The sequence below is a fragment of the Betta splendens genome, chromosome 13, assembly GCF_900634795.4.
Source record: "Betta splendens chromosome 13, fBetSpl5.4, whole genome shotgun sequence".
NCBI classification, from domain to species: domain Eukaryota; kingdom Metazoa; phylum Chordata; class Actinopteri; order Anabantiformes; family Osphronemidae; genus Betta; species Betta splendens.
The window spans coordinates 15,853,463-15,869,483 of NC_040893.2; the positions used below are offsets into that span (position 1 = coordinate 15,853,463).

At 39.7% G+C, this 16,021-nt stretch overlaps 2 protein-coding genes across 4 annotated transcripts; both read right to left on the reverse strand.

The window, feature by feature from the left end:
• Positions 1–397: 397 nt before the first annotated feature.
• inpp5ka (inositol polyphosphate-5-phosphatase Ka) lies at positions 398–8,351 on the reverse strand. 3 transcript variants are annotated; one of them, XM_029170212.1, is made up of 14 exons: positions 8,207–8,351; positions 7,787–7,865; positions 5,963–6,067; positions 5,749–5,857; positions 5,551–5,667; positions 5,019–5,194; positions 4,821–4,932; positions 4,543–4,652; positions 4,435–4,461; positions 2,921–3,149; positions 2,581–2,718; positions 2,425–2,508; positions 2,246–2,350; positions 398–2,091 (listed from the first exon to the last, which is right to left on the reverse strand). In XM_029170212.1, exons 1-14 carry the CDS (start codon positions 8,334–8,336, stop codon positions 2,005–2,007), a joined length of 1,608 nt encoding a protein of 535 aa, XP_029026045.1. In that variant the 5' UTR covers positions 8,337–8,351; the 3' UTR covers positions 398–2,004. The 3 variants fall into 3 exon arrangements, with proteins under 3 accessions (XP_029026045.1, XP_029026047.1, XP_029026046.1); XM_029170214.2 differs by lacking the exon at positions 8,207–8,351 and adding an exon at positions 7,973–8,200; XM_029170213.1 differs by lacking the exon at positions 4,435–4,461.
• Positions 8,352–8,763: 412 nt separating this feature from the next.
• On the reverse strand, positions 8,764–15,885 carry LOC114867518 (phosphatidylinositol transfer protein alpha isoform-like). Its single transcript, XM_029170216.3, has 12 exons — positions 15,724–15,885; positions 13,896–13,926; positions 12,138–12,283; positions 11,917–12,008; positions 11,732–11,739; positions 11,538–11,612; positions 11,274–11,357; positions 11,089–11,166; positions 10,882–10,992; positions 10,456–10,578; positions 9,761–9,819; positions 8,764–9,677 (listed from the first exon to the last, which is right to left on the reverse strand). The coding sequence occupies exons 1-11, from the start codon at positions 15,738–15,740 to the stop codon at positions 9,775–9,777; spliced, it is 810 nt and encodes a 269-aa protein (XP_029026049.1). The 5' UTR covers positions 15,741–15,885; the 3' UTR covers positions 8,764–9,677; positions 9,761–9,774.
• Positions 15,886–16,021: the final 136 nt, after the last annotated feature.

The window sequence follows — 16,021 nt, forward strand, 5'->3', positions numbered from 1 at the left end:
ACGTTTACTCATGACGAGTACAATTTGTAATTACTTGTTAACATTTGACTTTATTCAAATTTTATTACCATTTATAGAGAAAAATAGAGAAAGGTATAAGCTATTCACAATGAAAAGGCAAATATTGTAAAGTAACAAAATGTTCTGAAATTGTTTTATCAAAAGCATAAAGTTTAACCGTGTTTATAAACATTTTTTGTACTGTATATCAAACTACTTGCACCTTCAGCTAAGGATAGACATTTGTGTACTTCTGCCCCCCCTCCCAAAAAAATATTATAAATTTATCATGAATTCTAATTGGCTAGCAACGTCCAGCAATCGTAACAAGAAATAGTAGATTGTTATTGTCACAATCAAAAACTAATTGTTACTGTATACAGCACAGCACACAACATGAGTTGACACTTGTTATATTTGCATTTGCAAAGCTATAAATTTGTTGATATAGTATCACAACTTGTCATTGCTGAGAAAAGAAGTCCACATCATTTAAAACTAACTAACATGAATGGCTAATAACAGATTCCACCTAGTCAAAAACAAGAAAACACTCAATACAAGAGGTCAGAACAGTGATATGTAAAAATTCAGATCTCAGGTCGTGAAAGCCACAAAATTACATGATAAATATTAAGAATATTATAATACACTGTGTCAAAATTAAGCAGCATCTGTTTCAACAATGAAACGTGACAGTCAATCAAAGGCACTTGCTGAGTCCACATTTTTAAACAAAAATATTCAATCCTATTTCTTTGCTTTCACAGTGCAGACGATAAAATGAAGCCTATAAATATTATGCATTGAAAAAGTTTTCAATTTTACTGCAACACCACAATCTGTATCAAAAGGGAATGATTAATACTGAAATGTGCAGGTGGGTTAATGAGGCAACAAGTCGTAAATGAGCATCAGAGTTCAAGTCCTCCAGGAAAAACTGAAGTTAAAGAAAATACTGCAGGAAGAAAGTCTAGAAATGTTTTAAAAAACATACAAACATTAAAACCATAAATAGATCCAGCTACTACAGCAATGCATCTGTGACAGCACAGATTGAATTAGAAAGTATAATCATTTGCTTTTAAATGAATAATCCAATTAAATTTAATTTCATCCTAATTTTTGATTTACAGAATTTTTATTCCGTCAATATCTAGTAATAAAGCTCATACAGGACTTTAATTTTTTGTTTTCTCTGAAGCTTTTGGCTCATGGTATTAAAAGGGTTGTGCGCATTAGAGTTGTAAGTGAAATATAATAAATTGAATGGGCTCACAGACTAGCAGGGTTGACAGTGACAGGTAACATACAGGACAGAAACAATAATCAGTAGCATTCTTGGACATACAGTATCACAACCAGTGTGAGCAAAGACCAGTAAGCTTTCTTTTTCTCGAATGTCATTTTTCTTATTAAAGCAGTTCGCTGCAGACTTTGACAGCACTTGACAAACATTGACACTAGCTAGACGCAAGTCTATTATCAAGTACTGGAGTTAAGAGGTGTGAAAAACTCTGCTGCAGCTCTATTAAATGCAGGCCAAACTATACTAAGACACTTCCTGTGGTTCCATAGCCCCTGCATGCTTCTCCCCTCCCACTGACTCTGTACCTCATGTGTATCTCTCTCTGGGGACGTCCACCTTACAGTTGAAAAACCTTTGGTCTGATTTGTTTCAAAAAATCACATGGCATTCAATCAAACTCATCTAAGTCAATAACACATACAGTACTATGGGATTCAGAAAAAAACATGTAGCTCACAAGATTAAGTTGGTTTAAGGTAAAGCATATTTAAATTTGAGGTTCCACTCTACTATAATTAGATAAATACATTCTAATAAGCATACTGACCATAAAGAACTACAGCAGAAGCATCAAAGACATAAGTGTTCACGTGCAAAAGCATGAACAGGTAACATTTCCTAATCTGCTCCTTCTGTGTCGGCTCAAGAAACATGCCCTACAGCAACTCACATCTTTGACATCTGGCAGATTATTTTCAGTCTTTGCTTGCTACAGTTTTGTCAAGTCCATTGATCCTCTCTGGCAGCAGGCCTTCTTCAATGGCTACCTTGGACTCGTGGACCTGAAGGACGCAGCAGCATGTACAGGTATATATAGATATAAAATGAATGTGACCGAAAACTTGAATCAGTATCAGGTTGTCTGTTAGAATAAAATACATTTGCCTTTGTGAATACACTCAAATGTAGATGATGTGCTCCAACTGTCTCACTGACCTTGAATGGTTCGCTGACTCCAATGATGCATCGTAGAGTACTGCTGTAGTAGCAAAGCACACACTCTCCTCCTCGCACTGGAATGTCCTCCTTACTGACAAATACCTACAAAACAGAGGCACATTTATATGAAATGCTTTTTTCCAGTATATTTACTTTTTACCAATACACGCTACTACCTGTATGATTTCTTCATTGAAGGCTACTTCATCATCTTTGACCCATGTGTACGTGATGTAGTCTGACACACAGGTGAATCCAACCTAAATACACACATACACATTCAGAACTCGCATAGTGAAGTAGCCCATCTAGATAGTTGTTGCTCAGCAAACCTTATAGAGTCCAATCCAGTCCCAGGTACTGGAGGGGAAAGGATGCAGGGGGCTGTAGACAACGATGGCATCAATATCTGCGCTCCACTCACCCTCCGCCTGCAGACGCACCAGAGGAGTCTCGTACATCTTCCTCAGCTAAAAGAAGATGAAAAAATAAAGTTTGCGATTTGATTACTCTTGGTTATTTAAGCATAGTTTAGGTCCATTCATGTGGTTTGTCTTTGTTTTATTACAGGTTTTTATTCATACAATCTGTATTTCAATGAAAGGCATCCAAGAATAACTGTGTGTGAGAAGCAAGTCAAGAAAATGACTGTGACAATGACAGTGTTCTCACCTTCAGTGTGAAGAGGCCAATGACAGGCTTGTGGTCACTGATTCTGTACTCCATGTTACTTGTGTACAGATCCTGTGTGATCTTCAGAGGATACTCCTCATCCTCGTCCAGCTGCCTGATGAGCTTCTTATCCACAGGTTTTTCTTTATCATCCTCATGAGAAGTTGAGGTTTTGGGTCTGAGGCGCCAGAGAATTCTGTCCGTCCATGCAGGTTTACGCTTCTTTTTACTGAGTCGGAAAAATATTAAATATAGATATAGATATATGTTAGTATGTGACAAGTAAATGGAAAAAATGAATCAAGTTTCACTCTCTTTGTCAGAGTGGCCTTAATAATGGGGCTAGACTAAAAGCTTTTTGCTAAGTTGCACAATATCGTAACATTGTACTAAAATGTCTTATCTGTAATCAAAACATTCATCTTTGACATTTTTCGAAAAACATTTTTATAAAACAAAAGTATATTCGGCCTACAGAAACAAAAGTGCTTCATCACAATTGCTTCTCCAGACAAACAGACCAGCCATAATCAGTGCTCAAACGCTGGGACACTGGACATTGTCATATTAGATCATCATTAAGGTCATATTAGGCAGATATGACTACGCAGGATGCTTTAAGTACTGTACAATTATGTAAAAGAAGCTGCTCTTCACTTACCAGATGGCTTTACAATGGAAAAACTCTTTACTGCAGACAAGACAAATATTTCTATAGCTGACTGTGTTAATTGATTAATTAGCAGTTTGTCTGATTTCTATCCAGTTACAGACTAACACATACACTGGATTAGAAAAAAAATGTTTTCTCACTGAAGCCAGGTGGTAATGACACAGACTGTGTTAACTTTTGGTTAAGGTAGACATCATCCTGTATTTGCTATTTATTAGATACTCTGTGGGGTATTTATAAACAAATTGTTTTAGCTTTTTTCATTCTGCATTTAAAATCCCTAAAATGCATTAAGTCTGGTGTAATCTGGTGAATCATTGCGGGCAACTGTCCACCAGTAAATTAACATACATGAGTCAGTGAAAAGTGGAGAAAACATCATGAAGAGATCCTCTCATGCTAAATATTACCCTTTCTCACCACTAGAGGTCAGAGACGCCACACAGCACGTCTGACGACTACAAACAATTAACTCCTGAGCTCAGACAGTATTTGATAATATAAAGAGACACTTGACTTGAGATTTGACAGCGTTTAGACAGATTCATACTGAAAGAAATGCAGCATGGAACAAGAGTATTACAACAAGCACAAGGCTTGAAGTGTTGCGTTCTTTTCACACAACACAAATGTTGAAGCTTAAATCGACCAATTTGCTTATTTCATTTAAGGATGACTACCGATGATGAGAATGTGCATTAAGCCTTCAAAACATGATTAAGACATAGCTGATTGCCAAAAGATTATATATTATGGATAATTGCTTTTATTATAGATAAGTAATGTTAGTTACAGTAGAATAGAATGACACATGTGGACACAAATGTATTTGTACTCTTACTTAAAGCCCAACCATGTCCTGTAGAGCCTGTAGAGTTGAAAAGGCTACAGATCAAACACAGAGTATTATGATTCCTGAATTTCATAGGTGTTACTGAGCGATAGTTACCTGCTGTCATAAGTATCAGAGTTTAAGTCAAACTTGTATGTGGGCTGGAAGTCCAGAGGTCCCTCCTCAAACTCCTGAAGCATCTGGTCTTTCTTCTTCATCATCATCAGCTGAAATTGGCAGCACACACATTTCACCCACTAAACTAAAATACACAGAAATGAATCACCACTGAAATGGTACCTAAATGAAATAAAACCTAAAAAAAATGTTCTGGCTAAAATTCATGACTCACTGTGTGACTTTAAATAGCTGAAGGATTGTTTTAAGTGTCAAACCTGGTCTTTGCTCCACAGGAGGTTGTAGGTTTGATTATTGATGCAGGAGCGAACAAAGTGCATGCCATGGTCCTGAATTCTGAAGTTTAGATCTCCAAACCAAAAGATCAATCTGGAGATGGCGCAGAAAGAAATGACCCATGATGCTCTGTGATATCCCTTACAGATCTACACTGTGGATGTTGTGCATCATCTTACCTGTGGTCAACAATTCTAGGAGCCTTTTTACATTCAAATGTCTGTGTGTCCATGATGTGCTCAAACTCATCGACTCTCTCAGAGGCTTCTCTCATATGAGCAGCTAAGTGGCAATTGAGAAAACAGAGCATGTGGCCATAGAAAGACAACCGGATAGACACGCCGCCTTTGTTGCCCTGGGAGACAAACAATAAGCCATAATAATAAAGGCAGCCTCAAGTTCCGTTGAACTACTCAAAACTTTTCGTTAATTTCATATACACAAACTGTAAAACCAATAAAGTTAAAAATACATTTTCAATGAGACAAAGGGCTAATTATGAAATTTATATATTAAAAGCAAAGCAACATCATATTTTGAAGAAATATTGTACTTCTGCTTTTGTGGTCACATTCACAACAGCCTCACATTCTGGGAGATGATAGTGGTTAATTTTAAATCCAAATTTGACTTCATCATAGATTACCGTAATAATACATCCAGTGTTTAACTGGTCCAGTACTTTTTAAAATGTGTGTGTTTATTGCTCACCCAGTAACCATAAATTCCAGTGCGTGTATATGTAGCTTTAATGTCTCTGATGAAGGGGACGTGCTGCAGTTTGGAGAAGAAAAGCAGCAGCAGACCCTGCATTCTGATGGACGACACCTGAAACACACACACACGTTTGCTGAGCACATAGGATACCACCTGAAAGGTTTATTTGTTTTTGTATGCTTTGATAAATACCTTAACAAATTTCCTTGGTGCTAAGACAGACATAAATAGATGACTCCACGGGTCATCGAATACAAAGTCCGAAACAAATCTCAAAGGTCTTGAATGCACCTCCTGCAGACTGACACACCCACACAGTTTTGAACGTTAGTCATGCTGCTCCACATCCAGTTCTATAAACTAATTATTCATCTCACCCTTGAGTCACATTCCCAGCACCACCTACCCAATGACATAAAGGTCGGGACTCTTTGGGGAGTTCAGATGCAGAAGTGAGGTCACGTCCTCTGGAGGATCAACTGTGGCCACATTCCAGGTCACAACATGCAGCCTGTGGAAATAGAAAAAACAGTAATGCAAAAACGGAAGATGTGAAAAAAAGATGTGAGTTTTGTAAAAAGGGGATTCAGTGCAGCAAAAAGCAGAGATAAGCACATTACATGTATGGGTAAAAGAACTGTGTAGCTACTAAATGAATTAAATAAATCTGCTCCATTTAACCTCACAAGTAACTATTTTTCACCAACTCATTATACGGATTTTTCTACTCAAAGGATAAAGTTCTACTTAAATTAGCAAGAATCAGAATTGTCTACTGTGTGCCAAAAGTACACACACAGCATATGAATAGTGCAAACAACCCAATAGAGAAAGGAAACAACAGAATTTTACACATTCTAAACAAATTAGAAAATAAAATAACATTAATCCTGAGCAAAAATTCTTTAACACATGAAAAAGACCAGTGAGGAGGAGATCTGGTTTCCACCTGAAGCTGTGTCTCTTAGGTTTGCTAGCTCTCTTGCCACAGATGAGAAAGGCATTATCCAAGGTCTGCACGACTTTGTCATGTAACTTGTCTTTGGGGTCCAAATCTTCCACGCAGGTCATCAGCTGATGGAGCCGGTGGCGCAGCACCATTCTGCTGCAGGTTGAATGTGAGCCATCACTGGAGAGACTATCAGAACGGGCGCGCCCTAGGCTGCCAAACATTCGAGCGATTTCGTCCATTTTACTTCAGAGAGCGAAAAGGCGTGAGGTCAGCTATCGTCTTAAAAGTCCAAGTATTGAAGTATTTAAACCCACAAAATATGAAGGCGTACCCCTACAGAGGAGTAAAAAGGCTTCTGTTGCATCTGTAGATTCAAACCACTGAGTGAAATGAGAAAAATCCCGACTCCTGTATTGGGTGCACTAAAGTAAGTCTCAGTGATTAGTGAATTAGTTAATGTGGCTACAAATCAGTCTTGTCTGCCAAGAATCACAAGTAATCCTATTGTAAAATGTTTCAACAATAGGCCTATTACAAGATTGAGAAATCAACATGTTTGTGAGAACTCAAAAATTCTTGGGACCTTCAAATCCAAGTTAAGTCGGTATTATTGGCCAACCTAGTCCAGCTACCACAGACTGGCAAACGTTGGTCCTAGAGAATATTTAATACTATAGACAATTACGCTTTCAGTTCAGAACATTAAGTTCTAATACAAGGAGTCAGCTTCTCATCTCTGTAACCTTTATTTAAATTTATTATGACTGTTATTTACAGCTACGCTATTTATCACAAATAAATACAAAATTCCAACAGGATAGACTGAAGAATAACATTGTTGTTTTAAAGAATGTTTTTGACAGATACAAAGACTGAAGAAATTACAGCCAAATATGAACAATGGCATCCTTGTCTAAAGGGAATCAGTCGCATTTAACAACAATGCAACATAGTGTCCATGAAAGATATTTGCTAATCCTGCCTGATTTTCCACATGGATCCATCCAAATCTTTATCTAAACACAAAGCACTGAAGTGTGAATGCAGACAAGTTTTCAAAGCAGCAAACAGTGTATGTTGTGTAAGTGCAGGTTTTCCTATAGCTTTTACACAATGAACCAGGGTCCATTCACAATACTTTTATTTGGCAACTTGTCCAGTTGGGATTAACATGTGCATAAAATTCAGGAGTCTTCCAACATTCTATAAACTTTTTAGGTTGTGTGACTTCAACTCCTAATGCGTCAGCGAATGCAGCTATGCGCGAAAGGGTCCCACCTGAAACTGTCTCCGTCGAGGTTCCCCGGTCGCAGACTGAGATCTGACTGATCCTCGTTCTCCTCCATCGTCTGCACACCTGCAAAGCAGCGATGCAAATACGACGTGACCACACAAGTTCAAGTGGAACCCGAGACAGCAGATACGCAAACGGAGCGCTGGTTAGCTACAGTAGCTAAAACTTACTTCCTGTGCTTTGGTAAGAGTTTACGGGGACGTCTCAGGGTTGACCAGACTGTCACGGAGGTGGCATTAACTAGCTTAACAAGCTAATAGCAGCTGTTGATATTTTATACTGCAGTTAAAGCATAGTGCTACAGTAGCTACATTACGACATAGCCAAACCAAGCTTTTCTTCATTAAACACTACTGAGATAAACCAACGAGCGGCATTAAAGGCGTTACTTCTTTGTACCATACCCGTTTTGCTTTCGTAGTGACTGTTTTCGCTCTTTATCTTCTTGAAAACAGACGTACAGTAGAACCCACACGGCAACTTGGTACAGTAGCCAATGATGCTGCCCCCTCCCCTAACAGGAAGACAACGCATACCTTCAAAATAAAGCTTACATTATTATCATCGTTTGTAACTCATTTAGCCATATGGGCGGTTGTGTGTCGATTAAGCTGCTTAATTTTCTATAAATTATCAATAACTTAAATTATTGAAATATGGTATGGAAATATAGTTTCTCCGCGTATAAAGAAGCATCAGCACTCCGATCTTACAGTCACACGCATCTGAACCTAAGCCCAGTCACAAACACATGTAGCAATAAATATTAGCGTGAGAATCAAGTGCGTGTTAAACTTGGCGATGGACAATAACATTACAAAAAAAACCAAACTGCAGTTTAGTCAGTTAACCCTACAGCGATGCTCTTATTGTGAAAATTCAAGACTCGCTGTTTTATTCTAGCGGCAGGTGGCTGTGATGTTCCCTCAGTCCAGCAGACTGTCAATGTACAAACACACACTTTGAAGAAATAAATTGACTTTAATACACTATACAGTCAAATACCTCGAAATTAACGTGTGTTTTAATGTGACAACACTTTCAATATTTTAACAGTCACCAAGAGGAAACAGCTTCCATAAGCTATTTTGATAGATGCTCCGAGTTCAGTTTGTTTTTTTCTTACATATTACCACAACCAGCACTCAAAACCTCAACCCAAAGCTACAATTAAACAAAGATGCTGCTGGCACCTTTCTATAAAGCCTAACCTTTACCACAGGTGAGACCAGGCCAGCTTATTGTCAATGTGTCTCAGATGCAGTCTTCTTATTGTAAATACACTTTTAATAAACTATAAACTCTGTGCTTTCATTGCAGGACGTTCAGTCACTGGGTCATGATGACTTTGCCAAAAAGCATTAAGTGCACTTTGTGACATCACAGAATTAATAGCATCGTCTCAAAGGCGCTGAAGTCCATTTTATACTGATCAATATAATATAATATATAAGTCCAAGAAATAATTATTTAGTAACTAGGCGTTTCTGCATATGGATGTAGACAGACAACTTGAGGAAAGTGTGTCATTCTCCATTAAGTAAACAATAAATCAATGCAAAGACAACAAAATCAAAATGAATACAGTTTTAAAAGGGTCATGGTAATTACTGAAACACCTTTTGCCACAGAAAGATTAGGCATAAACAAGAACAATTCATCCTCAGAACAGAGTTCAACTAGCAAACTAAAAAGAAACTGCTGTAGTTGTATTCTAATGTAGTTTATACAAACACACTATTGCTTTACAGTAATGAGCTCTTATTAAGAGCAAATTTAAGTACAGTAGTATGTAAGAGTGCTGTTCTTGATTAGGCCCATCAAGCTGTTCTTGGTCCAGCGTCCAAGGTGAGGAGTCCTCCCGTTTCAGAGGACCTGAAGAGATGCACAGAACAAGGTTTAAATAGACCAGTTTATTCTGTTCAGATTAATAAATAGCCATAAACTGGAATACTCACATGTCAGCCATCAGTTACTCATCAGCTGACATGCCTTTAACGCAGTCATTCTTCCTCATCTGTGAGGAGGAGGAACACATTAGTGAGAAGTTTAGAGAGGTAGTTTAGAAGAAGATTGTTTTTAGAATGTTATTTAGCTTTGATATTAAAAACAAGCCAATGAAGTAAATGTTAATACTGTAGGACTACTATACTAATATTAAAAGGACAGCACAATACAGATATGTAAACAATGGAAAGCAAAATGCTATACACTTTAATAAGCTAATCAACTCAAACATATTACACATTGTTGTCCATAAAGTTGTAACAAATTGTTTTTCAGATATTCCCCTTTTTGATTTCCATTAATACACATTGTTCTAGATGCTCTACTAGCTCCTCCATATGCCTTCACATTCTGGCCTTGCCTGCTGACCAGAGCCGGCCAAGTTGGTGCCCTAGGCAACATCATGATTTTGCGCCCTCTACTTCGCGATTGGGCACCGGGGGGGGGGGGCGTAATCGCGACTATGCGCCTCCCGGTTCACAAACGGGTTTCGGTGCTCTAGGCAAGATAGTGATTTTGCAGCCTTCTCCTTTGCTCCGGCCCGTTTACTGTACATGTTTTTTTCTGAAGGCTTGGAGGTTTACAGTGAATAAGGGGGAAGTACTGCTGCACGTGAGACTGAGCCGTATCCACTATTCTCCATCACCTCATCCAGCTCATTCTTTGTCTCTTCCTCCATGCGTCGTATGTCGTCCATTGTTAGACCAATCCATTTGTCGATTGTGCAGAACAGCTGTCTGTGGAAATGCGTGAACAAACGCTTTTCCATCTGAAAAAAAGGAGGATCAGACAAATTAGCTTGTTACTGTTGGGCATGCAACATGTAAATGAACGTACTGATGTATTGTTTCTTTGATGCCTATATTATAAACACTTATACATATCCACAACTACATAACACATGGTATCTATATCTGCCTGATGAGCATTTCTTTATCTTATGTTATCAATACAGGTACACATGTAACAGACACTATTAGACACACTTTGACCATTAAAATCATAGTGTTCTCGCATTGAAACTATTAGACGATTGATACATTTACACGTATTTTCCAGGAGAATAACAAACCTTCTGAATGAAGCTTTCCATCTTCCCCTGTAGTCCCAGCCACTTAAACTCAACAGTGACTAACTTATATGCACACATGTGTGGACAGTTGGGGTTGTTGGCAAGTTCTTTCTACACACAAAAAAATAAGAAAAACACCAAGTCGGACATTAAACTCAGTCATTTAGTGAATAAATCATCATCATCATCATCAGAGTGATGTCTCACCTTCCAGTCTGGTCCTAGTGGCCCTCTACCAGTCTTCTCTGACTTGAATATAGCGGGATCCTGATCTGCTTTGTAATCCTGAGGAACAAAGACAAGATGTACACCTACAGTATGCACTGCAGCAGGTCATCTGAACCACTGATGGGACATACAGTCCTTGACATGGAAATTATTTTAACTCCTACCTTTGAACTTATACAACCTTTGTCTGCAATGTCAATATCGACAACCTCAACTGATTCCCACGTGCTTTTGTCTAGTCCGTGTACCTGAAAGTTAGAAACAAAAAGGTAAAGTCCTGTATGGTCTGAGGTGGACCGAAACCATGAGTAAATCAGTTTTTATAAATGTGCCTGTTATGTTAAGATTATTTGAGGTTGCATCAGGTCTCAAAAGGCTTATTTGTCTCTAAATGTGTTGGTGTTTATAATGAGCAAAGCACCACTTACGTTGTCCTGATCCCCCATGTCAGGCTTGTGCCATGTCTCAATCTTAATCATGAACTTGTCCTTCATGTAGGAATTCTGTGAATATGGGAGGGATGTGTAAAACAGTCAGTCAAAAATTTATTATGCTACTAAAAAAGGTCAATATGTTGACTTTTAGGTTACTTTTTATAGAGTCAAAATAAGAGGTAACGTACTGTGAGGACTGCATCAGGGGCAAAGGTGAAGCGGGAAAAAAAGAGAGAATAACAGAGTTATAGATAATGTTCAGAATTTACACATTGAGCTAGATCTGATCTTTACTGTATTTCGTGGGAACTTTTTTTTTATTATTGAATTACGATAACTTTGAGTTTTAGGTACTGTGTGTGGTGAAACCTACTGGTTCGACAGTAAGGATATGCGTTCCACGCCTTCTCGTGAACCTCCAGAGAACCTTTTGGTGCAATCACACGTAAGATACCTGGCACTTTACTGCAGAGACACACAGATGCAGATGCAGTCAAATGCGAAAATTACAAGTAGTGCCCGCCCCGACCCTGTAGCCCCCCGACCCGGCGCCGTAGCCCCCGACCCGGTGTGCAGCTCCACTGAGCTTCTCACCTCTGCAGGTGGTAGATCTTGTGCGTGTACTGTCCCTTCTCTCCCTCCTTCTCATAGGGCTCGTTGACCAGCACCTCCACACCTTCCCCTCCTCCCGTCTCATTCTTACTGGCCTCCGCTACTGCGTACAGCTGACCCACTTGGTACTGGAGCGACAAAGGAAAAGCCAATTTCAGCACAAACCTACGTTAACAACATTAACAGCGCAATAATAAATCTTTGACATTAGATCAAATGAAATGTTGAACGCCCGCAACAATCAACAAATTGAGTCTTTTAAATGTGTCCAACCTCTAAACAACTTAACTTCACCTACGTGAAGGGAGACTCTTATATTAAACAGCATATTTTAGCTTGTGTATAATATAACGTCTGTTCTACCGCCCCCTAGTGGTCAAATATAAGTTTCTGCATTAAACATACCCTGCTCAAATGTCTGCTGTAAAAAAAAAAAAAACGAAAAAAAAAACACTTGAAAATAAAAAGCCTTTCTCTTTTCCTATGACTAATTTAAATGCACCTTCCAGAAACACTAGTGGCAGCAACACAAGTTTCAAACCCTATAACCTCTCATAAAACCATTCACACTATTCAGCACAGGAAAAAAGCCTAGTAAGACTTGACTCGACTTTTTCCCTACTCTCTTCCTCCTCCAACCCTCATAGTCTTTCCTGAGTCAGGCAAAAGTGTTGTGACACTGGAAAGTGTGACTCATGTCACTGGTTCTGGTAGCCTGGCCAGTCGCGCGCATGTTTTATGTGCTCATTATTTACTCGCCCATCAAAGCTGGTTTTAACAGTAGGCAACTGTTTACTTTCAATGACAATTAAATTTATTAATTGTTTGACAGTTTAGCAGGTTTGGAACCTTGTATAGGGATCAGGCCGAACCCTCTTGTCTCGATAGAAAAGCACTGCTACTGCTTTTCCACTGTGATTAGGAACTCAGGAATGTGACTTGTCACGTTCGACCAGTGTCTCAGTAAGGATAGTCCCCATTTATCAGCAGGTATAGGAAGCCAGGATTATATTAAAAAAAATGGTACATTTGGAAACCACTAGCCCAGCTCCCAAATCCTTCAGTTTTCCTTTGTAATCAACGGCTTGTTGCAGCTGTATCACATATAGCTTAGTCCAATTTAATCCAGCTGAGGTTTTCTCATTGTTGCACTTAGTTACTCAACTAACACAGGAATCCACAAAACATTTCACCCTGAAGGGGCTCAGAGGAAAAGCTGGTTGTACAAGAGACCTAGATTATGTGGCTTAGGCAAATACAGGCTCCCGATTTGTGTTAGGCAATGAGAAAACAAAGCAGTGTTGTCCTGAGCATTTTAATGAAAACGTAGACTGAGTAATTAGCCGTTAGTTGAAGGAGGCCGGGCTTCAGGGAAGAAAACCCAGATAAAGCACATATCAAATGAGGGGGAAAGATATTAAGAGGCCGGAGCTGCTCGCTGTAAAACGTGGCTGTAGCCAAGTGGTAAATTAAACACTGCTAAATAAATTCTGAACCTGATATGAAGCTACAGCGTTTCAACTGCAAGGACGTCTAAAAGCAGCCTGAAGCGACAAAGTGAGGACGGAGGAGCACAGTCTGTACGGACCGGCTGCACCTTGCAGCTTATCAAGTGCAGCCAATGTCACAGAAATCGACTTGATAAGAAGATGCAGGCAAAGATGCGTGTCACCATCAGCTGCTCTTTCAAACACAAATCAGTTATTCATTACACTCATTGCAAATGTTGTGATTTCTTACCTCCTCCACCGAAACGGGCAGGACGATTCGGCTGAAAGAGAGAAAATCAACAAAAAGAAGGGGTTTAAGCACAGGACCCATGAATTAAATGACAAGTCTATCAAAGATGAGTTTCCTCAGGTCTGATCTACAAACTCAGAGAAAACGATTGAAGAAAGTTCAGAAATTGCCCAGCAGAGGAACTAAACACCGCATTCCCACCTTTGGGGGTCAACGGGTAGTTGGCAGGTTTTACAGTCAATTTACACAGTTTCTAGGGCTGAAATATTTATTGTTTTCATGTTGATGTCACTATTTAGTGAGGAAACAGTGTTTCAAATGAGAACTAACTTGGCACGAATTTACTGGCAAACAAATGTTTAAATGTCTCTTAACACTGTCAACAAGGCCATGAAGAAGTACAGTACAACAGCAAACTCCATGTTGTTCCTCCGATAACCTGGGAGGTATGAGACCCATGAGATCAATTATGGTATGGATTATGGTAAAGTTTTACTGTTAAAGATGAAACTACACGGTCTACATTTCCCATAACGCAACGCAGCTGCCTTTTAATTGAACCCATCCTTGCTTTTTTCTTTCCAGCAGACAGAGGACATTATCTATGACAGAGGACACAGCAGCGCTGCTTCAGACACTTTATTTAGTGACAAGTGATTTATACTTATATAAGAAGTAAAGGCCTGTAAGTTGTCTACTCGTGTCCCACCACCACAGGAACCTAGACAGGAGGACATCACCAAACAGCAATCAGAGCGAGTGCTGATAACAAATAAACGTGGAGGCGGTGTTTGAAAGCCTGCGTCCGTGGGTCTGCGCGCGCTCGGAGCCTGTGCTCCTCCTGTGTGTCATGATACAATAGCCAATTTATCGCCGCCTAGCTGGTCTGGCAGCTCCTGAATATTTTATGACAACAGATCAGACTGGAAGAGAAGCCTTCCATCCATTGACCCGGCTGCTGGGATGACCAATACGCTTACCTGTGTTTCACTTCATTTACACCGATCCCCATGGTACTAATACCTTAACATGACTGTGCCTTTTATTGTACTTTGCACTACGGTCACCTGACACTCAGCTACTAGATGCTCGGGCAGCAATGATGTTCATGTGCACGTCGGTCATAAAACCACCGGCTCAGGAGTTGCATGTCATCAGTTCATTTACTCGGTGACTTCTGTCTGTGTGATTCATCTGTGTAAATAACACTCACTTGACTTAGGAAATCCCTTCAAAACTCTGACCAAGCATTTTCCAAATTATTTTGTTCAGGAAGTGTGAATGAATGAATTTTCTAAGCACTTGCACTTGCACTTAATAAATAGATGAGCTAGAAATGAACCCCCGCGTGCTGGCTGAAAGCATGCATAACGTTACTCTAAAGTCAAATTGCGATGTAAAGTAGCTGGTGAATCAACGAGGCTCGGCAGCGACCAACCGAGCCGACAAGTTCAGCTGCTCCCACCGCCGTTTGTAATATAAAACGCAACCCATCAGTGCCGAACGCTTTCCCATTCGCGTATTATCCAGAATCTCCCTTAAATCACATTAGAAAGCGTGAAACCGTTTGCTGAAAACCAAAGAAACTTTAAATTGCGTAACTTTCAAATGGAGTTCTGAGTTCCCCAACGAGGTTTTAACACGCCGGCCAAGCTAAACGCTAAAATACAGGAAACATGTTGGATTAACATAACACCTGAAGAAGGCTATTTGTTTTAGGAAATAAATACTATTATCTAGGCTTTGTTCGAGTTAATTATTTGAGACAAGTTGGTAAAGTGTGAGTTCGTTCAACAACGACGCAGCTTTAGAAAGTCGTGATACTCACAATTCCTTGATCAGCATGTTGAGCTCAGCTCCGAACAGCAGCCGATGACAGAACTAAACAAAATCCCCCAAGAAGCTTCAGCACTGGCAGGAGCCGTTCACCCACCGGATTTCACACCGGGCTTTCTTCCTGTATGATGCCGTGTGTGAGCGAAAGGGGCGCGGCTACGAACGCGGGGAGACGCCCTTGGAGTTTCAGGTAACCCGGCGTGGGACGTTCAAGGACCGTTGGGGAACGAGCCTCGGGTCGCACCAGAATGAAATTCAAGTCTTGGTTGCGCCTGTCTTTATTCAAACAA